This window comes from Panulirus ornatus, chromosome 42 (genome assembly GCF_036320965.1).
Source record: "Panulirus ornatus isolate Po-2019 chromosome 42, ASM3632096v1, whole genome shotgun sequence".
In the NCBI taxonomy this organism is placed as follows: Eukaryota; Metazoa; Arthropoda; class Malacostraca; order Decapoda; family Palinuridae; genus Panulirus; species Panulirus ornatus.
The window spans coordinates 13384809-13412528 of record NC_092265.1 but is presented as its reverse complement, the minus strand read 5'-3'; the positions used below and the strand labels follow the sequence as shown (position 1 = coordinate 13412528).

The 27720-nt window shown below is 39.3% G+C and overlaps 2 protein-coding genes across 12 annotated transcripts in view; one reads left to right on the top strand and one right to left on the bottom strand.

Moving 5' to 3' along the window:
• The first annotated feature begins 1801 nt into the window (after positions 1 to 1801).
• UK114 (reactive intermediate imine deaminase A homolog UK114) lies at positions 1802 to 24542 on the top strand. The gene is made up of 5 exons (XM_071686574.1): positions 1802 to 1960; positions 7316 to 7476; positions 7786 to 7854; positions 13802 to 13857; positions 23589 to 24542. The coding sequence occupies exons 1-5, from the start codon at positions 1893 to 1895 to the stop codon at positions 23643 to 23645; spliced, it is 411 nt and encodes a 136-aa protein (XP_071542675.1). The 5' UTR covers positions 1802 to 1892; the 3' UTR covers positions 23646 to 24542.
• usp (retinoid X receptor ultraspiracle) overlaps positions 24538 to 27720 on the bottom strand; it is a 219883-nt gene continuing 216700 nt past the window's right edge. For all 11 annotated transcript variants that reach the window (XM_071686570.1, XM_071686573.1, XM_071686572.1 and 8 more), the window contains one exon: positions 24538 to 27578. In XM_071686570.1, the coding sequence (XP_071542671.1) occupies positions 27498 to 27578 (81 nt within the window). In that variant the 3' untranslated portion in view covers positions 24538 to 27497. The remainder of the gene's footprint in view (positions 27579 to 27720) is intronic.

Sequence of the window (27720 nt, the reverse complement as noted above, 5' to 3'; positions counted from 1 at the left end):
GAGAAAGTTGAGAGTAAATGTGAATAAGAACAAGGTTGAGGGACAAGTTAATTGGGATGTAAGTTTGAATGGAGATAAATTGGAGGAAGTGAAGTATATTAGATACCTGGGACTGGACTAAGCAGCAAATGGAACCATGGACACAGAAGTGAGTCACAGGGTGGAGGAGGGGTTGAAGGTTTTGGGAGTAATGAAGAATGTGTGGAAGGAGAGAATGTTATCTCGGAGAGCAAAAATGGTTATGTCTGATGGAATAGTAGTTCCAACAGTGTTATATATATGGTTGGAAGGCATGGGCTATATATAGGGTTGTAGACAGGAGGGTGGATGTGTTGGAAATGAAATGTTTGAGGACAATACGTGGTGTGAGGTGGTATGATCGAGTAAGTAATGGAAGGGTAAAGATACGTGTAAATAAAGAAGTGGTTGAGAGCAGAAGAGGGTATGTTGAAATGGATTAGGCATATATATGGAGATAATGAGTGAGGAATGGTTGACAAAGAAGGTATGTGTCAGTGGTGGAGAGAGCAAGGGGAAGCAGGAGACCAAATTGTTTGTGGAAAGATGGAGTGAGAGAGATTTTGAGCAATCGAGGCCTGAACATACAGGAGGGTGAGAGGCGTGCAAGGAAAAGAGTGAATTGGAAGGATGTGGTATACCTGGGTTGAATGCTGTCAGTAGAGTTCCAGGACATATATGGCGGTTCTATGGGTTTACGTTTGTATTTTTACATAATTACCAGACGTTAAAAACTGGATAAGTTCTGATTCTTTAATACTGAAATTTGCAGCATATTTCACTGATATTATATACAGAGGCATAATCTTTACAAAATGAAATTAGTCGAGAAACTTGTATAAAGAGATGGAGTGTGCTGTTGTAGTAGGAGAGTGATGGATCACTGGAATGAAGTGACTGAAGAAGCCATAGATGGAGACAATACATAGAGTTAAGTTGTATGTTGCTAAGAATATTCAGAAGATGGGGCTTCAAAGAGGGGGACATTCTGAAATCGCTAGTCCAGTAAAAAGAACAGCTGAAGTTTGGTAGAATGACCTTTACATTGTATCTTACAGAACTTGAGTTTTAGTTATTTGATTAAATTTAAAATACGGCCGTCGTATAGCTGTAATAAGTTTGTTAAGAGCCCTGCCATCTTTTTTGAATGCTGATACATTTTTAATGTAAGTAATGATCAAGGATATTCTGTTCAGTAAAACAATATGCTTTTGTTGGCAGGGAAAATTTTCTTATAATAAACTTAAATGTTTTGGGAAAGTGAAGCTGTCAATGCTGGTTGTGTAATCAATACTGTAAATCGGTGAACCTGTAGAATATAGATATACACATTTTTTCTTTTGAGAAATGTGTTAAGAGTTTTTGTAAGAACAAATTGCTAATCATTAGTGCTGAGGAATTTTACTGAATATCTTTATAGCGGATTTTCCCGTTGCCCCTACTACCAGAACAAACCAGATAATAAAAAAATAGAGATATCCATTGTATATATTTTGTTTGGGGGCCTGTCTCTGGCCACAACCAATGATGGTTAGGCAGACACTGACGGGGACCAATCACAAACCAGATCACTGGGGGTGGAACCCAACCTTTAATGGGTAGTTACTAAGTAAAGTATTCTGTGTGTGGATTTCCCCGTGATTTCAGCGCATGGATCTCAATATTACATACCAAAAAATGTCTGAAATTTAATGTTATACCTAATCACATGTGTACTATCCACAGGTAACGATGCATAACAGAGAAATTAAATATAATAGGTTGCCACGTGCAGTTGCCAACACGTGTGGCATGATGATGCACGGTGGCCATGAGATGGTCTCGGCATAGCAACGTCCTAACATCATTAACAAATCCCGGGCTAGGCATTCAAAATGGCATCTAAGATCATTAGAAAAGTGGTTTCTACACCCAAAGCCCCCGCTGCCATTGGTCCTTACAGGTGAGGTAGCCAATCTTTTGTTATATTTACAGAAGAACAGGAAACTTAAGCCTCCCTCCCCTGCCGGTGTGTCTGTGGGGACCGCAGAGGGAACCCTGAGGGTGGATGGTGAGGTGGAGGGGTGATGGATGATGGCACCTTGGGGGGACTGCAGTTCCCATGACAACCCAATTTGGGTTGAACTCAAGAATTATCCTGGATGGAGGAAAGATTATATTATTCTTTACTAATTTTGAGCTGGGGTAAACACGAAAGATTTTTTTTTTTTGTAAAGTTCTAGTTTAAGGGCACCACTGAAATGATTTATAATTATGTAAGAAATATGGTTAAACTCAGAGTTATCCTGGATGGAGGGAAGATTATATCATTCTTTACTACTTTTGAGCTGGGGTAAGCACGAAATAGGGTATTTTTTTGTGTAAAGCTCCAGTTTAGGGGCACCACTGAAATAACTTATGTAAGAAGTTATTACTGGGGGACTGCAGTTCCCATGACAACCCAAATTTGGTTGAACTCAGAGTCATCCTGGATGGAGGAAAGATTATATTATTCTTTACTAATTCTGAGCTAGGGTAAACACGAAATAGATTTTTTTTTTTTTTGTAAAGCTCCAGTTTAAGGGCACCACTGAAATGATATATAATTATGTAAGAAATATGGTTAGACAGAGTTATACTGGATGGGGGAAAGATTATATTCTTTACTAATTTTTAGCTGGGGTAAGCACAAAATAGGATTTTTTTTTAAAGCTCCAGTTTAAGGGCACCACTGAAATCTTATAATTATGTAAGAAATATGGTTAAACTCAGAGTTATCCTGGATGGAGGAAAGATTATATTATTCTTTACTAATTTTGTGCTGAGGTAAGCACGAAATAGGGTATATTTTTGTGCAAAGCTCAGTTTAGGGGCACCACTGAAACAACTTATGTAAGAAATATGGTTAAACTCAGTTATCATGGATGGAGGAAATATTATATTCTTTACTAATTTTGAGCTGGGGTAAGCTCAAAATAAGATTTTTTTTTTTTTCAAAGCTCCAGTGTAGGGGCACCACTGAAATAACTTATGTTTAGTACACTCCCAGCACTTAGTATAAGCGACTTAGACGAGGGGAATGTGGTTTAAAGCATTGCATTTAATGTCGTGATAATAGATAATGGAACCATAATTATATGGGAGAAAAGAAGGGATATACCTGCAAACATTAACATAACCCATGGAAATCTCTCGTAATGTTCCCCATCAACTTAGCTTTGTGGTATTTTCCATGTCAATTGAAAAAATATGAATGTTATGGTGTCATTTGCATTGTTGCTGTAAATTGGCTTGGTAAATGTTGAGTGTTTGTTAAATGTGTTTATTTATATAACTGCATGCAAATTGTGATTAATTTGGTAACCTAAGATACATTGACTGTTTTGAATGAGTAAGGCAGTTTATCATGGAATAAGAAGTCATCAGGATATATATATATATATATATATATATATATATATATATATATATATATATATATATATAATATATATATATATATATATATATATATATATATATATATATATATATATATATATAATATATATATATATATATATATATATATATATATTTATTTTTTATTTTATTATACTTTGTCGCTGTCTCCTGCATTAGTGAGGTAGCGCAAGGAAACAGACAAAAGAATAGCCTAACCCACCCACATACACATGTATATGCATACACATGCACATATATACATATATACATATATATATATACACACAGACATATACATATACACACATGTGCATAATTCATACTGTCTGCCCTTATTCACTCCCGTCGCCACCCCGCCACACATGAAATGAAAACCCCCTCCCCCCGCATGTGTGCGAGGTAGCGCTAGGAAAAGGCAACAAAGGCCACATCCGTTCACACTCAGTCTCTAGCTGTCGTGTATAATGTACCAAAACCACAGCTCCCTTTCCACATCCAGGCCCCACAAAACTTTCCATGGTTTACCCCCAGATGCTTCACATGCCATGGTTCAATCCATTGACAGCTCGTCGACCCTGGTATACCACATCGTTCCAGTTCACTCTATTCCTGCACGCCTTTCACCCTCCTGCATGTTCAGGCCCTGATCACTCAAAATCTTTTTCACTCCATCTTTCCACCTCCAATTTGGTCTCCCACTTCTCCTCGTTCCCTCCACCTCTGACACATATATCCTCTTTGTCAATCTTTCCTCACTCATTCTCTCCATGTGACCAAACCATTTCAAAATACCCTCTTCTGCTCACAACCACACTCTTTTTATTACCACACATCTCTCTTACCCTTTCATTACTTACTCGATCAAACCACCTCACACCACATATTGTCCTCAAACATCTCATATCCAGCACATCCACCCTCCTCCGCACAACCCTATCTATAGCCCACGCCTCACAACCATATAACATTGTTGGAACCATTATTCCTTCAAACATACCCATTTTTGCTTTCCAAGATAACGTTCTTAACTTACACACATTTTTTAATGTTCCCAGAACTTTCGCCCCCTCTCCCACCCTATGATTCACTTCTGCTTCCATGGTTCCATCTGCTGCCAAATCCACTCCTAGGTATCTAAAACACTTCACTTCCTCCAGTTTTTCTCCATTCAAACTTATCTCCCAATTGACTTGCCCCTCAACCCAACTGTACCTAATAACCTTGCTCTTATTCACATTTTCTCTCAGCTTTCTTCTTTTACACACTTTACCAAACTCAGTCACCAGTTTCTGCTGTTTCTCACATGAATCAGCCATCAGCGCTGTATCATCAGCGAACAACAACTGACTCGCTTCCCAAGCTCTCTCATCCACAACAGACTGCATACTTGCCCCTCTTTCCAAGACTCTTGCATTCACCTCCCTAACAACCCCATCCATAAACAAATTAAACAACCATGGAGACATCACGCACCCCTGCCGCAAACCAACATTCACTGAGAACCAATCACTTTCCTCTCTTCCTACACTTACACATGCCTTACATCCTTGATAAAAACTTTTCACTGCTTCTAACAACTTACCTCCCACACCATATATTCTTAATACTTTCCACTAAGCATCTCTATCAACTCTATCATATGCCTTCTCCAGATCCATAAATGCTACATACAAATCCATTTGTTTTTCTAAGTATTTCTCGCATGCTTTTTTCAAAGCAAACACCTGATCCACACATCCTCTACCACTTCTGAAACCACACTGCTCTTCCTCAATCTGATGCTCTGTACATGCCTTCACCCTCTCAATCAGTACCCTCCCATATAATTTCCCAGGAATACTCAACAAACTTATACCTTTGTAATTTGAGCACTCATTCTTATCCCCTTTGCCTTTGTACAATGGCACTATGCAAGCATTCCGCCAGTCCTCAGGCACCTCACCATGAGTCATACATACATTAAATAACCTTACCAACTAGTCAACAGTACAGTCACCCCCTTTTTTTAATAAATTCCACTGCAATACCATCCAAACCCGCTGCCTTGCCAGCTTTCATCTTCCGCAAAGCTTTTACTACCACTTCTCTGTTTACCAAATCATTCTCCTCAACCCTCTCACTTTGCACACCACCTCAACCAAAACACCCTATATCTGCCACTCTATCATCAAACACATTCAGCATACCTTCAAAATACTCACTCCATCTCCTTCTCACATCACCACTACTTGTTATCACCTCCCCATTAGCCCCCTTCACTGAAGTTCCCATTTGTTCCCTTGTCTTACGCACTTTATTTACCTCTTTCCCAAACATCTTTTTATTCTTCCTAAAATGTAATGATACTCTCTCACCCCCAACTCTCATTTGCTCTCTTTTTCACCTCTTGCACCTTTCTCTTGACCTCCTGCCTCTTTCTTTTATACATCTACCAGTCATTTGCCTTATTTCCCTGCAAAAATCATCGAAATGCCTCTCTCTTCTCTTTCACTAATAATCTTACTCTTCATCCCACCACTCACTACCCTTTCTAATCTGCCCACCTCCCACGCTTCTCATGCCACAAGCATCTTTTGTGCAAGCCATCACTGCTTCCCTAAATACATCCTATTCCTCCCCCACTCCCCCTACGTCCTTTGTTCTAACCTTTTTCCATTCTGTACTCAGTCTCTCCTGGTACTTCCACACACAAGTCTCCTTCCCAAGCTCACTTACTCTCACCACTTTCTTCACCCCAACATTCTCTCTTCTTTTCTGAAAACCCCTACAAATCTTCACCTTCAAGATAATGATTAGACATCCCTCCAGTTGCACCTCTCAGCACATTAACATCAAAAGTCTCTCTTTCACACGCCTATCAAATAATACGTAATCTAATAGCGCTCTCTGGCCATCTCTCCTACTTACATACGTATACTTATGTATATCTCTTTTTAAACCAGGTATTCCCAATCACCAGTCCTTATTCAGCACATAAATCTACAACACTGAACATCCCATGTACACCAATTATTCCCTTAACTGCCACATTACTCACCTTTGCATTCAAATCACCCATCACTATAACCTGGTCTTGTGCATCAAAACTACTAACACACTCACTCAGCTGCTCCCAAAACACTTGCCTCTCATGATCTTTCTTCTCATGCCCAGGTGTATATGCACCAATAATCACCCATCTCTCTCCATCCACTTTCAGTTTTACCATATCAATCTAGAGGTTACTTTCTTACACTCTATCACATACTCCCACCACTCCTGTTTCAGGAGTAGTGCTACTCCTTCCCTTGCTCTTGTCCTCTCATCCTCTCACTAACCCCTGACTTTACTCCCAAGACATTCCCAAACCACTTTTCCCCTTTACCCTTGAGCTTTGTTTCACTCAGAGCCAAAACATCCGGGTTCCTTTCCTCAAACATACTACCTATCTCTCTTTTTTTCTCATCTTGGTTACATCCACACACATTTAGACACCACAAAATGAGCCTTCGAGGAGGATGAGCACTCTCCGTGTGACTCCTTCTTCTGTTTCCCCTTTTAGAAAGTTAGAATACAAGGAGGGGAGGGTTTCCAGCCCCCACTCCCATCCCTTTTAGTCGCCTTCTGCAGCACATAAGGAATGCGTGGGTAGTATTCTTTCTCCTCTATCCCCTATATATGTATTAAAAATGCATGAAGACGTCACACTGCTCTGCCTAACACCAACATGTATATTAAAACTTTTGCTTCACTCTCCATGCATTCCTTCACACTCCATGCAACAAATTTGAACAAAAAATTTATTCCATGAAGTAGCTATCACTGATTTGCATGTAGATAGCTGTCTGGAGATTGATTTTTAAATGAATATTATATCGTAGTATTTCTTGAACAGCCAAGCAGTGCAGGCAGGCAGCACACTCTACATCTCAGGCCAGCTTGGATTGGACCCAAAGACTATGAACTTGGTTAGTGAAGACGTTGTTGAACAAACAAATACTGCTTTGACCAATATGGGTCATATTCTTGATGCAGTAGGATGTACCTTCAAACATGGTAAGCTTGTATTTTTGGTATTTAAGGGGGTATATGTGGAGCAAAGATTTTACAGATTCATGTTACTGCTATGTTCTTTGATAGAATATTAGTGTATTTAAAGTATTCTTCTACTAACTTTGTATGCTGATTTGGGCTGAATAAAAAGTTTTTTGATGAAATACATTATGTACAGAAATGACTTTCCATATGCTCTTTGCTCTGTATAACTTAAAGTTTATAGATTAAAGTTTCAGTTTTGTGGTAAAAAAATGTATATGATTCACAGGTGTAATTTCTTGTTTACTGATTGTTTATTTCATTTTATAGTGGTGAAGACAACAGTGCTGTTAGCAGATATCAACGATTTTGCCAAAGTGAATGAGGTGTATTCAAAGTGTAAGTATACAGAAAATAATTTTGTTACACTGTCTATAGTAAAGCACAACATACATATAATAAATATTTTTCTTTCATACACTTTCACAGTTTTCTGCATTAGTTAGGGAGTACCAGGAGCAGATGCAGAAATGCCTCATTTGCTAGCATCCATTCATCAGCTGCCATGGGTAATGCACCAAAACCAGAGCCCCATGTCCACAACCAGGCTTCTGCAGACCTTTCTGTAGTTTCCTCTGCCTGCTTCATATACCCTGGTTCAGTGCAATGACAATACCCCCCTCCGGTACACCATATAGCTCCAATTTACTCTATCCCTTGCATGTCTTTCACCCTCCTACATGTCATGCCCTGAGCACTCAAACTCTATCTCACTCTCTCCTTCCATCTCCAGTCATCTCCTTGTCATCTTACCTTCTACACATATTACATCTTTGTCAACCTCTTCTCAGTCAGACTCTCCATATGTCTAAGTGATTTTAGCACACCCTCTTCAGCCCTCTAAACCATATTCCTCTTATTACCACACCTCTCTATTACCCTTTTATTAATTCCTTGATCAAATAACCGCTCATCATTTATTATCCTCAAACATTTTACTTCCAGTTTATCCACAGTCTTCCACACATCCTCATGTATACCCCATGCTTTGTGTCCACACTACATTGTCAGGGGTCACTAATCCTTCAAACATACCCATTTTCACCCTTCTAGATGATAACTTCTCTTTCCACACATTATGAAATACTTCCAGAACCTTTATCTCCTCACCCACCTTGTGACACAATTATGCTTTTATGATTCCTTTCCCTGCCATGTTCACTCCCAGGTATGTAAAACATTTTATTATGAATATTTATAGTTTCTTTTATGAAACCCTGGGCCCCGCTACCCAGGGGCTCTTGTAGCTTCAAGGTTGTGCTATACTCAGTGGCAGGGGCAGGATAGACTCCTTCTGAGAAGTTCTTTGACAAGACTGTATTCTGTTTTGTCAAAAGACAATGATACTGCCTTTTCACTTTTGGCGAAGGAGCCAAGTGAGAAGTGCTCATCCTTCTTGAAGACTCATGCTGGGGTGTCTAAATGTGTGTAGATATAATGAAGATAAGAGGACAGTAGAGATAGGTAATTTTTTTGAGGAAATGAACTTAGATATTCTATCTCTGAGTGAAACAAAGCTCAAGGGAAAGGGGGAAGAATAGTTTGGAAATGTCATGGGTAAAGTCAGGGGTTAGTGTGAGAGAGAGCTAAGGAAGGGTTAGTTTATCTGCTGAAGGAGGGGTTGTGAGATTGTGTGAAAGAATTTAAGAAAGTGAGCCCCAGACTGATGTGGGTAAAAATTAAAGTTGATAATAAGAAGACTGATCATGAGTGGTGAGTGTTTTCAGAGGAGCTGAATGAGTGTGTCATCAGTTTTGATGTGACAGATTGGCTATTTGTAATGGATGATTTGAATACAAAAGTAGCTAATGTGACAGTTGAGGGTATAACGGGGCATGAGATACAGTAGGGTATTAAATGGAAATGGCGAACAGCTTGTGAAGTTGTGTACCAAAACAGGACTAGTGATTGGGAATACTTGGTTTACAAGTGGATATATACATATTTATTGGTGTAGGAAAGATGGTAAGCAGGCATTATTGGAATATATACTAATTGATAGGCATGCAAAAGAGAGACTCTGGGTAAGACGGTAGAGGCGGGGGTGAAGATGTGCGGAGGCTTTCATAAAACAGGGAAATGATATGGGTTAAAAGAGGGTGATGAAAGCAAGAGAGACTGAGTGTAGAATGGCTAAAGTGGTTCCAGGACATGTTTGGTTTGCGGTAGGGGTATGTGTTGTCACCATGGTTGTTTAATATGTTTATGGAGAGGGGGTGAGGGGTAGGCTGAATGCTAGGGTCTTGGAGAGAAAAGTAAGTATATAGAAAGTCTGTAGGGGATGGAGGGACCTGGGAGATGAGTTGGTTGTTGTTTGCTTGCGACTCAGCAATGTTGGCAGATTCAAGTCAGAAACTGCTGAAGTTAGTGTCTGAGTTTGGGAGAGTGTGTGAAAGGAGTAAGTGAGATAAAAACCAAGGTTCTTAGCAGTGCAAAGAGACAGGTTATTTAAGGTGTGTGTTTAAATGAAGAAAACTTGGAGGAAGTGAAGTGCTTTGGATAGCTGGGGGTGGACATGGCAGTAAATGGAACCATGGGAGCTGAAGTGAGTCATGGAGTGAGGGAGAGGGCAATGGTCCTGAGATCAAGGAATGTAAGGAAAGAGTGTTTGCTATCTGGGAGGGTGAAGATGGGCTTATTTGAAGGCATAGTAGTCTTGATAGTGCTGTATGGATGGGTGACATGAGCTAAAGATGAGAATATATGGAAGAGGGTGAATACATAGGAAATGAAATATTTGGGAACTGTTTAGTGTGGGAGTGGTTGGTCAAGAAATGATGGGATAAGAGAGGGGTGTGATAATAAGAAGAGTATGGTTTAAACATATGAAAAGAATCATTAAGGAGATGTTGACAGAGAAGATGTACATGTATTTGTCAGAGGTGGAGAGTATAAGAAGAGGGATACTGAATTGCAGATGTAAGGTTGGAATGAATAAGGTTTGAGTGCTCAGGATTTGAATATGCTGGAGAATGTAAGGCATACACTGGATAGAGATAAGGGAGCTATGTGGTATACATGGGGAGACATGCCATTAGTAGACTGAATCAGAACACATGAAGTGACCTGGGAAAACCATGGAAAGGTATTTGAAGCCAGGTTGTGGATAGGGGACTCTGACTTCTGTGTATTACATGTGATGGCTAGAAAATAGATGTGAATGAATGAAGCAGTTTTCTCATCTGTTCCTGGCATTGCCTCGGTAATGTGGAATCAACGAACAAGTTTAGAAATAAAAATGAAGTTTACTGTATGATTGATTCATGCACTACACATCCTAATGTTAATGTGCATATAGCAAGTGAAATATTGTGAACATACAGAGAAGGTTTATACCGAATTATAAGAGTATTGGTGTATCATCAGTTTTTCATGGATGGCATCACCCCACATGATTTGGCAGCATTTCAGAGGCTATGTTAGATTTAGCAGTTTCCAATGTTTATTTTCACGTAATTGTTAAGAAATGCTTTGGAACATATATGAAAGTTTTTGCAGCAAAAGAGGTAATAAGCATTCTAAAGATACTTAGAAAAAATGCGATTAGAACTGTAAGTTATGGATGAATTTGAATATTTGAGAGTGGATTTTAGTAAGGATGCTAGTAGGGCAATCTGAATTTGAAAGTATGTCGATCCAAGCAAAGGATGCATTGAAAGATCTGCTGAATGGATAATATTTAAGAAATTGCACATTTTAATGTTAGGGTACTCATCCTTACTCTGATGAATGTTTATGAAACCCGGATGTATATGAGGGATGATTTGAATAGCATAGTTTTTATTAGAGGACAGATAAAATGAAGAGGTATAAAAGTTGTACTGTGTGAAGTCATATGGATTGAAGTATTTTAAGATAATTTCATGATAGAACACATGGCAAATGATAGGCTAGACAAGAAGAAATATTGTACTACATAAGAAGGTACAAGGAGAGAGAAACCACGAGAGAAATGCATAGATTTAGTGCAAAATTTGGTAAGGGCTGGGGCTATTCCAGATGAATAAGCTCGAGAAAGGATTGGGGATTGAATGTAATGGAAGCATTTTGTTTATGAAAGAGGTATGAATGGAGACCTTAGGCTTTGTAAGTTAATGAATGTAGTGTGTAAAGTGAAGAAGTAAGAAGTGCTCATAAAATTGTTGAAGTTATTGTTTCACTTGAATACAGTGGATCTGGGCTGATGATGTAGAAGAGGGAAAGGATAATGATGTTATTGATGCTGTTTGTGTCCGAGTCACCCTAATGAATTGGAAATGGAATGATGATAGATAGAATAGAAAACAGTATAAAAAAGAACTCGCTTAATCTGACAGCATTGATATGGGAAGAGTGTGGATCATTCATAAAATCTGATGACATATATATCAATGCAATTTGAAATACAATGGGTTTTTATAACCTAAACTTGAGCTTAAGCCTAAAGGTGAGAGGTTTTGCATCACTAGAAGAGAAATTCTGCTTAATATATTATGATGCACGGTGCATGCAAGAGTTTTGATTGATGGAATGATGGAAATGACTGAATGCAGAATAAGTGAGGAGCAAGGGGGTTTTAGGAAAGTTAGGGGATGTTTGGACTAGATTTTTGTGATGAGGGCGACTGTGGAAAAGTATCTAGCAAATGATAACAAGCAGTATGCAGCTTTGATGGATCATGAGAAAGTGTATGACAGAGTCGAGTAGAATGTTTTGAGGATATATGGTGTAGGGGGACAAGTGTTAAATGCTATGAAAGCCATCTTTAGAGGAGCAAATGCATGTGTAAGAGTGGATGGAGAGCTGAGTGAAAGTTTCAGGATACGTTTGGGTATGAGGCAGGGCTGTATGATGTTACTGTGACTTTTTAACATTTATGGATGGAGTGATAAGGGACATGAATGCAGAAATAGGGAAAGAGGATGCAGAGATAAAAGTATGGTGGTGTGATATGGTGGCTAGTGACTCCATATCTCTCTGCACCCACTTTCCCTGTTTTTGCATTCATGTCTCTTTCACCCCATACTGTGTTGTTTGCTGAGGGTGAAGATGGAGAGTATACAAAAAGAGTTTATGATAGTATGATAAAAGGGGTTGGTATAAGATGACCACCTGTGACTCAAGAAAGTAGAGTGGAAGAGTACTGGAGAGAGAAAAATGGAGAAAGAATGCATGGAATGATGTAAGGACGGAAATTAGAGCCTCTTTTGCCATTCCCATCCTCTTAATGGGAGTTCCCTGAGGAAACAGGTGTCAAGAGATATAGATGGATAAAAGAGGAATTGTGAAAGGTTGTAAGTGTGTTATATGATGTGTTAAGTGTAGGCAATTGAAGGTAAATGTGAGTAAAAGTGCAGTAATGGTGTTTGAAAGGAAACATTAAAAATATGTAGATTTTGCAAAGCCCTGCAGAGTTACAAAGAGTGAGTGAATAAAGTGTACTAAACTACAGTATAGATATAAGGGGGTTAGACTGGAAGAGGTGATGAATTTAAGTATTTGAGAGATACCTTAGTGAATTTGGTGTTATGAAAGGAGAGATAAGGGAGTCGGCAATATAGATGGAAGAGTCATTGGGTCTCAGTAGAATAATAAAGGGTAGAGGTGTAAATATGGAAGTGAAGAAAGGATTAAGGGACAGCATAGTCCTCCCAACCCTGACCTATGCAGTCAAAACATGGACATAGAACGAGTCACAGATGTCAAGAATCCTGGCTGTAGGAATGAGCTGTTTGAGTAGAGGATGTGGTATGACTAGATGGAATGAAGAAAGAGGGGATGTATGAGAGGTTTGACATTGCAGGGAATGCAAAGGGAGTAATGTGCGGAATGGTAGAGTGGGTAGAACATAATACTTTGTGGTGGATTGGGCATGTGAAAAAAATGCAAGACGGAGTTTACAAGGAGAGTGTATAACAGTATGATTAAGGAGGTTAGTGTGAGAGGAAGAACACTTTTGACGTGGGAAAATAGAGAGGAAAGGCACTGGAGGAGAGAAATGGTGGATAGATGGATGGAATGTGTATGTAAAAGAGGTATTTAATGATAGGGATAAGTGGGGACTCTTTTGCCATGACCACTCCTTGTTAGGAGTTCCTAGATGGATGGGTGTCAGAGATATGGAATAAATATAAAAAAATACAGTATAGCCTTTGAATACTGGGATAAGTTGCCTGTCAGTTCATAAATGCCAAAATGGCAGTTTCTATCCTTCTCTGACTCTCCTCTATTGTACTGTTGTGCATTAACCAAATATACATTTTTTTTAATTATTGTACATATCATGGTTCATACTTTATCCTTTCAGTCTTTTCTGAAGCCGTACCAGCCCGGGCAGCTTACCAGGTTGCTAACTTACCAAAGGTATGGTGACATCAGGACATTTTCTTCCATTTGATTTTCCTTTGGTAGCTTGCAGGAAGTCTGACTACTCAATAGTGTATTGAGGGATTTGATCCCATACTGTCATAAATTTGCCATAGCATTCCTGATACTCAGGTTGTAACTTGGATAATCTGAATTTCAGTGAAGCTCAAAGATGTCTGTATTTCCCTTTTTAATATATTTATATTTTTTCTGATCTTATGTAATTTGGAAAACTCATCACTTGGCTCCCATCTCTGTTCTTTCATTTGTAAAAGTAAAACTGCAGGGGAAGATTTCCAGCTTTCTGCTCCCACTCCTTTAAGTCATGCAGGGAATATGTAGTAAGTATTCTTTCTCTGCTAACCCATCAACTCATGTACACATACATATACATAAATGCCCATACTCATACATATACATATCAATATATATACATACAGACATAGGCAAATATCCACATGTCCATATTCATTCTTGCTTGCCTTCAATCCATTCCCTGTGCCACCCCGCCCCGCAGGAAACAGCATCGCTGCCCCGTGCTTCAGCAAGGTAGCTTTTTTTTTTTTTCATTATACTTGATCATCATTTCCCACATTAGCAAGGTATTGCCGGTAAACAGATGAGTTTTTATCGAGGATGTAAGGCATGTGTACGTGTAGGAAGAGAGGAAAGGGATTGGTTCTCAGTGAATGTAGGTTTGCGGCAGGGGTGTGTGATGTCTCCATGGTTGTTTAATTTGTTTATGGATGGGGTTGTTAGGGAGGTGAATGCAAGAGTTTTGGAAAGAGGGGCAAGAATGAAGTCTGTTGTGGATGAGAGAGCTTGGGAAGTGAGTCAGTTGTTGTTCGCTGATGATACAGCGCTGATGGCTGATTCATGTGAGAAAGTGCAGAAGCTGGTGACTGAGTTTGGTAAAGTGTGTGAAAGAAGAAAGTTAAGAGTAAATGTGAATAAGAGCAAGGTTATTAGGTACAGTAGGGTTGAGGGTCAAATCAGTTGGGAGGTAAGTTTGAATGGAGAAAAACTGGAGGAAGTAAAGTGTTTTAGATGTCTGGGAGTGGATCTGGCAGCGGATGGAACCATGGAAGCGGAAGTGAATCATAGGGTGGGGGAGGGGGCGAAAATCCTGGGAGCCTTGAAGAATGTGTGGAAGTCGAGAACATTATCTCGGAAAGCAAAAATGGGTATGTTTGAAGGAATAGTGGTTCGAACAATGTTGTATGGTTGCGAGGCGTGGGCTGTGGCTAGAGTTGTGCGCAGGAGGGTGGATGTGCTGGAAATGAGATGTTTGAGGACAATGTGTGGTGTGAGGTGATTTGATCGAGTAAGTAATGTAAGGGTAAGAGAGATGTGTGGAAATAAAAAGAGCATGGTTGAGAGAGCAGAAGAGGGTGTTTTGAAATGGTTTGGGCACATGGAGAGAATGAGTGAGGAAAGATTGACCAAGAGGATATATGTGTCGGAGATGGAGGGAACGAGGAGAAGTGGGAGACCAAATTGGAGGTGGAAAGATGGAGTGAAAAAGATTTTGAGTGATCGGGGCCTGAACATGCAGGAGGGTGAAAGGCGGGCAAGGAATAGAGTGAATTGGATCGATGTGGTATACTGGGGTTGACGTGCTGTCATTGGATTGAATCAGGGCATGTGAAGCGTCTGGGGTAAACCATGGAAAGCTGTGTGGGGCCTGGATGTGGAAAGGGAGCTGTGGTTTCGGGCATTATTGCATGACAGCTAGAGACTGAGTGTGAACGAATGAGGCCTTTGTTGTCTTTTCCTAGCGCTACCCCGCACACATGAGGGGGGAGGGGGATGGTATTCCATGTGTGGCGAGGTGGCGATGGGAATGAATAAAGGCAGACAGTGTGAATTGTGTGCATGGGTATATATGTATGTGTCTGTGTGTGTATATATATGTGTACATTGAGATGTATAGGTATGTATATTTGCATGTGTGGATGTGTGTGTGTATACATGTGTATGGGGGTGGGTTGGGCCATTTTCTTTCGTCTGTTTCCTTGCGCTACCTCGCAAATGCAGGAGACAGCGACAAAGCAAAATAAATAATATATATATTATTTATGAGTGAGGAAAGATTGACCAAGAGGATATATGTGTCGGAGGTGGAGGGAACGAGGAGAAGAGGGAGACCAAATTGGAGGTGGAAAGATGGAGTGAAAAAGATTTTGTGTGATCGGGGCCTGAACATGCAGGAGGGTGAAAGGAGGGCAAGGAATAGAGTGAATTGGAGCGATGTGGTATACCGGGGTTGACGTGCTGTCAGTGGATTGAATCAAGGCATGTGAAGCGTCTGGGGTAAACCATGGAAAGCTGTGTAGGTATGTATATTTGCGTGTGTGGACGTATGTTTATACATGTGTATGGGGGTGGGTTGGGCCATTTCTTTCGTCTGTTTCCTTGCGCTACCTCGCAAACGTGGGAGACAGTGACAAAGCAAAAAAAAAAAAGAAAAAAAAAATATATATATATTATTATATTATTTTTTTATTATACTTTGTCGCTGTCTCCCGCGTTTGCGAGGTAGCGCAAGGAAACAGACGAAAGAAATGGCCCAACCCCCCCCCCCCCATACACATGTATATACATACGTCCACACACGCAAATATACATACCTACACAGCTTTCCATGGTTTACCCCAGACGCTTCACATGCCTTGATTCAATCCACTGACAGCACGTCAACCCCGGTATACCACATCGCTCCAATTCACTCTATTCCTTGCCCTCCTTTCACCCTCCTGCATGTTTAGGCCCCGATCACACAAAATCTTTTTCACTCCATCTTTCCACCTCCAATTTGGTCTCCCTCTTCTCCTCATTCCCTCCACCTCCGACACATATATCCTCTTGGTCAATCTTTCCTCACTCATTCTCTCCATGTGCCCAAACCACTTCAAAACACCCTCTTCTGCTCTCTCAACCACGCTCTTTTTATTTCCACACATCTCTCTTACCCTTACGTTACTCACTCGATCAAACCACCTCACACCACACATTGTCCTCAAACATCTCATTTCCAGCACATCCATCCTCCTGCGCACAACTCTATCCATAGCCCACGCCTCGCAACCATACAACATTGTTGGAACCACTATTCCTTCAAACATACCCATTTTTGCTTTCCGAGATAATGTTCTCGACTTCCACACATTCTTCAAGGCCCCCAGAATTTTCGCCCCCTCCCCCACCCTATGATCCACTTCCACTTCCATGGTTCCATCCGCTGCCAGATCCACTCCCAGATATCTAAAACACTTCACTTCCTCCAGTTTTTCTCCATTCAAACTCACCTCCCAATTGACTTGACCCTCAACCCTACTCTGTACCTAATAACCTTGCTCTTATTCACATTTACTCTTAACTTTCTTCTTCCACACACTTCACCAAACTCAGTCACCAGCTTCTGCAGTTTCTCACATGAATCAGCCACCACCGCTGTATCATCAGCGAACAACAACTGACTCACTTCCCAAGCTCTCTCATCCCCAACAGACTTCATACTTGCCCCTCTTTCCAAAACTCTTGCATTTACCTCCCTAACAGCCCCATCCATAAACAAATTAAACAACCATGGAGACATCACACACCCCTGCCGCAAACCTACATTCACTGAGAACCAATCACTTTCCTCTCTTCCTACACGTACACATGCCTTACATCCTCGATAAAAACTTTTCACTGCTTCTAACAACTTTCCTCCCACACCATATATTCTTAACACCTTCCACAGAGCATCTCTATCAACTCTATCATATGCCTTCTCCAGATCCATAAATGCTACATACAAATCCATTTGCTTTTCTAAGTATTTCTCACACATCCTCTACCACTTCTGAAACCACACTGCTCTTCCCCAATCTGATGCTCTGTACATGCCTTCACCCTCTCAATCAATACCCTCCCATATAATTTACCAGGAATACTCAACAAACTTATACCTCTGTAATTTGAGCACTCACTCTTATCCCCTTTGCCTTTGTACAATGGCACTATGCATGCATTCCGCCAATCCTCAGGCACCTCACCATGAGTCATACATACATTAAATAACCTTACCAACCAGTCAACAATACAGTCACCCCCTTTTTTAATAAATTCCACTGCAATACCATCCAAACCTGCTGCCTTGCCGGCTTTCATCTTCCGCAAAGCTTTCACTACCTCTTCTCTGTTTACCAAATCATTTTCCCTAACCCTCTCACTTTGCACACCACCTCGACCAAATCACCCTATATCTGCCACTCTATCATCAAACACATTCAACAAACCTTCAAAATACTCACTCCATCTCCTTCTCACATCACCTCTACTTGTTATCACCTCCCCATTTGCGCCCTTCACTGAAGTTCCCATTTGCTCCCTTGTCTTACGCACTTTATTTACCTCCTTCCAGAACATCTTTTTATATATATATATATATATATATATATATATATATATATATATATATATATTTTTTTTTTTTTTTTTTTTTTTTTTTTATACTTTGTCGCTGTCTCCCGCGTTTGCGAGGTAGCGCAAGGAAACAGACGAAAGAAATGGCCCAACCCCCCCCCCCCATACACATGTACATACACACGTCCACACACGCAAATATACATACCTACATATATATATACCTACATATATACATATATATATATTCTTTTCTTTTAAACTATTCGCCATTTCCCGCACTAGCGAGGTAGCGTTAAGTACAGAGGACTGGGCCTTTTTTGGAATATCCTCACCTGGCCCCCTCTGTTCCTCCTTTTGGAAAAAAAAAAAAAAAAAAAATGAGAGGGGAGGATTTCCAGCCCCCCGCTCCCTCCCCTTTCAGTCGCCTCCTATGACACGCAGGGAATACGTGGGAAGTATTCTTAATCCCCTATCCCCAGGGACAATATATATATATATATTATTCCAGGGGATAGGGGAGAAAGAATACTTCTCACGTATTCCCTGCGTGTCGTAGAAGGCGACTAAAAGGGAAGGGAGTGGGGGGCTGGAAATCCTCCCCTCTCTTTTTTAATTTTCCAAAAGAGGGAACAGAGAAGGGGGCCAAGTGAGGATATTCCCTCAAAGGCTCAGTCCTCTCTTCTTAACGCTACCTCGCTAATGCAGGAAATGGCAAGCAGTATGAACATATATACACATATATATCGGTTTGTGGCAGGGGTGAATGATGTCTCCATGGTTGTTTAATTTGTTTATGGATGGGGTTCTTAGGGAGATGAATGCAAGAGTTTTGGAGAGAGGGGCAAGTATGCAGTCTGTTGTTGATGAGAGGGCTTGGGAAGTGAGTCAGATGTTGTTTGGGTGAGAAACTGCAGAAGTTGGTGACTGAGTTTGGTAAAGTGTGTGAAAGAAGAAAGCTGAGAGTAAATGTGAATAAGAGCAAGGTTATTAGGTTCAATAGGGTTGAGGGACTAGTTAATTGGGAGGTAAGTTTGAATGGAGAAAAACTGGAGGAAGTGAAGTGTTTTAGATATCTGGGAGTGGATTTAACCATGGATGGAACCATGGAAGTGGAAGTGAGTCACAGGGTGGGGGAGGGTTGAAGGTTCTGGGAGCGTTAAAGAATGTGTGGAAGGCAAGAAAGTTATCTCGGAGAGCAAAAATGGGTATGTTTGAAGGAATAGTGGTTCTAACAATGTTATATGGTTGCAAGGCATGGGCTATAGATAGGGTTGTGTGGAGAAGGGTGGATGTGTTGGAAATGAGATGTTTGAGGAAAATATGTGGTGTGAGGTGGTTTGATTGAATGAGTAATGAAAGGGTAAGAGAGATGTGTGATAATGAAAAGAGTGTGGTTAAGAGAGCAGAAGAGGGTGTATTGAAATGGTTTGGTCACATGGAGAGAATGAGTGAGGAAAGATTGACAAAGAGGATATATGTGTCAGAGGTGGAGGGATCAAGGAGAAGTGGGAGACCAAATTGGAGGTGGAATGATGGAATGAAAAAGATTTTGAACGATCGGGGGCCTGAACATACAGGAGGGTGAAAGGCGTGTAAGGAATAGAGTGAATTGGAATGATGTGGTATACCGGGGTGGATGTGCTGTCAATGTATTGAATCAGGGCATGTGAAGCGTCTGGGGTAAACCATGGAAAGTTTTGTGGGGCTTGGATTTGGACAGGGAGCTGTGGTTTCAGTGCATTATACATGACAGCTAGAGACTGAGTGTGAATGAATGTGGCCTTTGTTGTCTTTTCCTAGTGCTACCTCGCACATGTGAGTGGGGAGGGGTACTATTTCATGTGTGGTGGGGTGGCGACGGGAATGGATGAAGGCAGCACGTATGAGTATGTACATGTGTTTATATGTATATGTCTGTATGTATACATTGAAATGTATAGGTATGTATATGTGCGTGTGTGGGCATTTATGTAGATACACGTGTATGTGGGTGGGTTTGGCCATTCTTTCGTCTGTTTCCTTCTGCTACCTCGCTGATGCGGGAGATGGCAACAAAGTATAATAATAAAAAAATATATACACATACATATATACAAATTAAGAGGTCACAGTAGTGCATGTGATCTACTATATGCATATAAACATGTGGAAAATGAAACATGATAAGTTCCCAAGTTCCCTTTCATGTAACGATCACATCGTCAGGGGAGATACAAGAATGATTTAGAAGACGTAAAGCAGTCAGTTAATTGACAAGGAAGAGATGTAGCTAAGACGTCATAAGTAGACAAGCTTGTTTACCAATGGTGTCTTAGCTACATCTCTTCCTTGTATATCAACTGACTGTTTTATGTCTTCTATCTCATTCTTATATCTCCCCTGACGATGTGATCATTACATGAAAGTGCACTTAGAAACTTATCGTGTTTTTATTTTTCTTGTGGTTATATGCATATTCACACATGTACATATTCATACTTGCTAACCTTCAACCATTTCTGGAACCACCCGGCCCACAGAAAACAGCTCACCACCTCCTGGATCAGCAAGGTAGTGACAGGAAATAGATGAAGCAAGGCCACATCTGCCAACACTCATTCTCCACCTGTCATATGTAATGCACTGAAACCTCAGGTCTCTATCCTAATACAGGCCCCACAGACCTTTCCTTGCTTTTACCCCAGACATTTCACAGACATTAACAGCATGTTAACCCCAGTATACTACATCATTCCAATTAGCTCTATTCTGTGCACGCCTTTCACCCTCTTGAATGTTCAGGCCCCAATAGCTCAAAATCTTTTTCACTTCTTCCATTTCCAATTTTATCTCCCGCATCTCCTTGATTCCTCCACCTCTGACATTGTCATATATCCTGTTGCCACTTTCCTCACTCCATATGTCTAAACCATTTCAACAGACCCTCTTCTGCTTTCTCAGCTACACTCTTTATCACCACACATCTCTTTTATCCTTTCAGTACTTACTCGATTGTACAACCTCACCATTGTCAAAAATTTCATTTGCAACATATCCTCCCTCTTCTGCAAACCCCTATCCATAGCCCATGCCTGGCAACCATATAATAGCATGGAGACTACTATTCCTTCATACATACCCATTTTTGCTCTCCTAGATAATGTTCTCTCTTTCCACACATTTATTCATCGCTCCCAGAATCTTCACACACACACACACACACACACACACACACCTACCCACCCACCACCACCCTATGACTCCATCTTTCATGGTTCCATTCACTGCCAAGTCCACTCCCAGACATCTAAAACTCTTCACATCCTCCAATTTTTCTCCATTCAAACTTGCATCCCAAATAACTTGTCCCTCAACCCTGCTGAACCTAATGACCTTTCTCTTATTCACATTTACTCTCAACTTTTTCCTTTCATACACTTTTTAAACTGTTACCAACTTTCCAGTTTCTCACTTGAATCAGCCACTGGTGGACAACAGTTGACTCGTTTCACATGCCTCTGATCCCCAGGGGACTGCATACTCACCCCTCTCTCCAAAACTCTTGCATTTACCCCTAACCACCTCCATAAATATTTAACAACCATGGGGACATTTTCTCTTCTTACTCATACACATGCCTTACACCCTTGATAAAAACGTGTCTGTTTCTAGTGGCTTACCTCCTACATCATATATTCTAAAGATCTTCCACAAAACATCTATCAACCCTATCATGTGCCTTCTCCAGATCCTTACCAACCAATCAACAACACAATCACCCTCTTTCTCAATGAATTCAACTGCAATACCATTCAACCCTGCTGCCTTGCTAGATTTCATCTGCAAGGCTTTCATCACCTCTTCTCTCTGAACCAAACCATTCTCCCTGACCCTCTCACTTCACACACCACCTCAACCAAAACACCCTACATCTGCCACTCGTCATCAAAAAAAATTCAACAAACCTTCAAAATACTCACTCCATCACTTTCTGTTATCACTTCTCCCATCACTAGGGATAGGGGAGAAAGAATACTTCTCACATATTCCCTGTGTGTCGAAGAAGGTGACTAAAAGGGGAGGAAGCAGAGGGTTGGAAATCCTTCCCTCCAGTTTTCACTTTTCCTGCTTCTTGTTCCCTCCACCTCAGACACATAAATCCTCTTTGTCAATCTTTCCTCACTCATTCTCTCCATATGTCCAAACCATTTCAACACACCCTCTTCTGCTCTCTCAACCACACTTTTTATTTCCATGCCTCTCTCTTACCCTTTCATCACTTACTCGGTCAAGCCACTTCACACCACATATTGTCCTCAAACATTTCATTCCCAACACATCCACAGAACCGTATCTGTAGCCCATGCCTTGCAACCATATGATATTGTTTGAACTACTTCCTTCAAACATACCCATTTTTGCCCTCTGAAATAACGTTCTCTCTTTCCACACATTCTTCATCACTTCCAGAACCCCACTACCCCTCCCCCACTCATGACTCGCTTCTGCTTCCGTGGTTCTATTCACTGATAAGTCCACTCTCAGATATCTGAAACACTTCAGTTTTTCCAATTTTTCTCCATTCAAACTTACATCCCAGTTGACTTGTTCTTCATCCCTACTGAACCTAATAACCTTGCTCTTATTCACATTTATTATCAACTTCCTCCTTTCACACACTTTTCGAACTCAGTTTTTTCCAAACTCAGTCAACAACTTCTGCAGTTTCTCACTTGAGTCAGCCACCAGGGCCAGATCATTGGCAAACAACAACTGACTCACTTCCCAGACTCTCATCCCCAACAGACTGCATACTTGCCCCTCTCACCAAAATTCTTGCATTTACCTACCAAACCACCCCATCCATAAACAGCTTAAACAACCATAGGGACATCACACCCCTGCTGCAGACTGACCTTCACTGGGAACCAATCACTCTCAACTCTTCCTACTTGTATACATTCCTTAAATGCTCGATAAAACTTTTCACTGCTTCTAGCAGCCTACCTCCCACACCATACACTCTTAAGACCTTCCACAAAGCATCTCTATCAACCCTATCATATTCCTTCTCCAGATCCATAAATGCTACATACACATCCATCTGTTTTCTATTTCTCATACACATTCTTCAAAGCAAACACCTGATCTACACATCCTGAACCTCTTCTGAAACCAAATGAATCCCAAGTTTACAATTCTAGTTGCTGCATCATGAGTAGATTAGACCATTACAAAAATTTGAATGTCCAGTTTATTCATTATTTGATTGTTGAATAGGTTTACATGGAAAGTGTTATTATATAGTGATTAATGCATAAGTTTTTCAACAGGGAGGACGTGTGGAGATTGAAGCAATTGCTATTGTTGGGGATTTGATTCATCAGTGATTTGGCAGTATAGTATTCTTCCAGACAGCTTAATTTCATTAAATAGTTATCTTGCTGCTATATCTAGCCGGAATGTTCAGTGGAGGGAGGTTAGTTGTTTTACTCTCTGTTGTAAACATATTATGTAGCATACACAGTGAAGTATCATTCCACACAGTCTTTGTGCCATCCAACCTTTTCAGAATACACTTTGTATTCTTAAAAGCTGTCTTATTCAGAAAGGTTAATTGGTTATTTGGGCAGTAGGTCTATCAATTGCCAGGGTTATTAAGGTCAAGAAATAACTTCCAGTCAAAAAATCTTAAGCACTCACAGGTGTTCACAAATAATTTTGACACTATCCATACTCTTGCAGAAAGGCAGATTTAATTTAATGCAAAACTCTGAAAACAGACACAAAATTTTGTTTGGTATCATTACTGATGCAGCAATTTCCTTGCTGTCACTAATGATGTAAACTTAAAGTTTAGGCCAATGTTGCATTTTTTCCTTTAGTCTTAGAAAATCTATATTTATATCTGAAGCCCATTCCCTCCGGGAGCTCCTATCAAGGGGCTGGCCATGAAATGCCTCCCTTACATGTTTAGAAAATATTATCTAATGGTAATAGCTCCTTGGCTGAGCAATTATCATGACCTTCCATCAACTTCTGACCTGAGTAAAGTTAGGGCCAAAATAATATACTTTCAGGATACTCAGTATTCGTAGTATGTGTGACTTATGTTAATCTGAACCACATATACTCTTTTCAGTATTGTACTTCACTGTTTTAGTATTATATGGATTCAATAACTGCAAGAGTAACTTAGAAAAAAAGTGTATTGACTGCTGTGTTGGGTAAGGGTTATGTTTGTAGTTTCTCAAATATCTGTAATGTATTAAAACACAGTAATCATTTTAGATGCCTTTATTTCAACATGCCTCTGAACAGGCCAACATTGGAATTAGGGAAACACACTGATGATCAGCCTTATTTCAATACTTTAATGTGGCTACATTGATACTTATCATGAGGTCTAAAAGTTCACTTCTGTTCTTTTGTTAGTCCACACTGCCAAGCATTGGAGCCATAGTATGTATTTACCCTTTATTCACAGATTGCAAGGGTTAATTATAATCATTTACATATAGTCTCTCCAGCATTTATAACAACACTTAAATTATATGTATTAATATTATTTACAAAAATTGTTTCAAAGATGCCCATAGCGAGAAAAAGGCAACCTCCAAATTACCACATATAGGTTTGCATCCTTTCTTAACTTGAGCACTGGGCACAAAATTCATATAGTAAAACCAAATATAAAAAAGTGAAAAATCCTTAAGTGTGACTAAAGTCTATAAAAGTTCTACATGATTCTGTCACCACAGAAGAGAACAAGTAAGGTATACTACCTGAAGCACAATTATATCTTAACAGGAACTAGGAGGAAGTAGGCAAAGTAATTATATGAAGTATATATTATATATAAAGATCAAATACACAACAGAAAGTAGGAAATGATGCAGATTTCCAGGTTTACCTATACCCTTCATGCCCCAATAGCAACACTACATAAACTGTCATTGTTTTTCCAAAGATTAAAACTACAATAATTTAATTCACGTGGATTGTATTTTTTGCATATGATAGTGTTCAAATTTACCATTTCTACTGTAATGAATCTGCTCTACAAATACCTGTAAATGCTGTATTAACAAGTGATTTTGTAAGTGTTCAATATTTTTGTTGATAACCTGAGCAACATCTTGCTATAAAGGGTAACATTAAATAATGGGACTGCTTGCCTTGGGCGTCTCAAGGCAGGCAGTCAATTCACAACCGGGTAATGTGTGTAGAAATATGACTACAATAATTTTAAGAAACGCCAACTGTATACTATCATCACCTTTGATTCATGACATACTGAATCACATTGTACTAAGGTAAAGATATTTTTCCACACAACATTCTCTATTGTACTAAGATTATTAGCACTTATGAATTTTATACAGCAGTAACCATAATATATACATGAGCCATTAAAAACAAAACTTTGTGCAAATAGATCATGGATAATTCACAATTATAAATTTAATTTTAAAATGAAGCTCAACATGAAAAAAAGAAAAACTTAAAAATATTATTTACATTTCTCTTGCCCTTGAAACCTTGTATTAACCATCAATATAAAGGAGCACAGCTACCACAGAATATTTAGTGTCTAGGAGCACAGCTACCATAGAATATTTATTATTCACTCAAATGTAATGAGTGAATTGGTTAATCAATATCTGTAGTGATCAGCATACTTGGAAAAAAATTGCAATCTAACCGCAAGTCACATCATAACTGGACCTTTCCTGTAATTAAGTAATGCGGTAGCTGAAAAATTACATTCAGCAATACATATAAAATTGAAAACAGTATTTTCTACTTACACATTACACTTGATGATTGTGCTAAATTATATTAGCTGGAAGAAAAACTCACTGTTCTTTATAAGTTATAAACACACAATACAATAAAAGAATGACTTATCTAGGTAAAACACACTATACCTCAATAACTTAAGTCTCTCATATTGCAAGATGATTTTCATTTCAGCATTATCAAAATATATGAGCGAGAAAATGTAAAAGTTGGTAGCACCAATCACACACACACACATGTAAAAATAATAACTGTACTGATCCTAATGCAATTAAGACAGATATTACAATGACCTCAACTGCGATATTGTGCATTTACATGTAGGCCAACACAGAACAGGAATTATGCTAAATGCCAAGATTTACTTGCAGTAGTTCTATATACACCCAAGTTGAGATGTTAAACATAATTTCTTTTTCCAGGGGCTATAAGTACTGTAGTAACTGCACTACACAAAATCATTACAACAGATTCCTATATCAGTAACATTTATAATCATTGCATCATACACTGAAAAATCTAAGAGCAAAAGTCTAAACTTTTTGTTGCACATTTGTACTGTATTCCTCCCACCTCAGTAACGTGTCAAGTGAGAAGCCTGAATGTTCAAATGAATCATATATATACGTATATACCACTTTTAACACTTGAATGACCTCCACTATACGGATCACAGAGGAATTGTATATTGATTAAAAATTGAACAATCAGAATGCTTTGAATTTTACAAAAGAGAAAGTTTTATGACAAGACTGCTTCAATTTTTTTGTTCCTTATAAATTCCTTTCAAGGCAAATGTAATCGGAAAAATAACTGTTAATCATGTTTGTCTGGAAATTTTAAATTTCCCAGAGGAAAATTTAGAAATTTAAAATTTCCCTGAGCAAATCATTTGAAGAAATATAACTATAAACATTCATCACAAATATAAACCTGCTAGACTATTTACAACAGAAACAATGTTTTTTCTTCAGTGTTATCACTTGAACCTACTAATAATTTTCAGTCTCATCACTTTACTGTTCATGAAGACTGTCATCATAAACATCCCTTCAGCTTGTCCAGTTCATTTACTGGAAGGTAATTCAAGTTCTGGGATCATCAAACTATCAGTAAAACCTCTCATTCTTATTTTTCTGTATTTCCTTCACTTCATAATGTATCAATTATCACCCACAGTTTTGAAGCAACACTCAATTTCATTTACTGCATTCACATTTTTTTTTTTAAAATAGCTGTCTATATTTCATTATACTCACAAGAGAGATACGTCCAAAACTATAAAGTCTCCTCTATGTTAAGCAATAACATTTGGACAATGTAAAATCAATTCATCACTGTGCTTCAATAAGGCTCATCTTAAAGCATGCGATTAATATGAGTATTAGAGAAACACTAAAGGTCGTGACTGCCATTTTATCACACATGTATACCACATCTTAACTTGATGGGGAATTATTGTTGGGATTGTCAACGAGCATTTTCATCAAGTAGTTGTCCAAGGGTGTGTCTCCAATCAGCTGAAGAAGAAAAATATAAATTTATACTTATAATGACCTTGTACCTTTGATCTGTTTTCATGTAAAAATTATATACTTATAAAGTAATACCTGCCTTTCATCAATTTACAATTTAAAAGCACCAGTGCTTATTTTTTAATGT

Coding starts and splice junctions, on each gene's coding strand:
- UK114 (XM_071686574.1), top strand. CDS start 1,893: ATGGCATCTAAGATCATTAGAAAAGTGGTTTCTACACCCAAAGCCCCC. Junction 1,961..7,315: donor GCTGCCATTGGTCCTTACAG/GTGAGGTAGCCA, acceptor TTTCTTGAACAG/CCAAGCAGTGCAGGCAGGCA. Junction 7,855..13,801: donor GAATGAGGTGTATTCAAAGT/GTAAGTATACAG, acceptor TTATCCTTTCAG/TCTTTTCTGAAGCCGTACCA.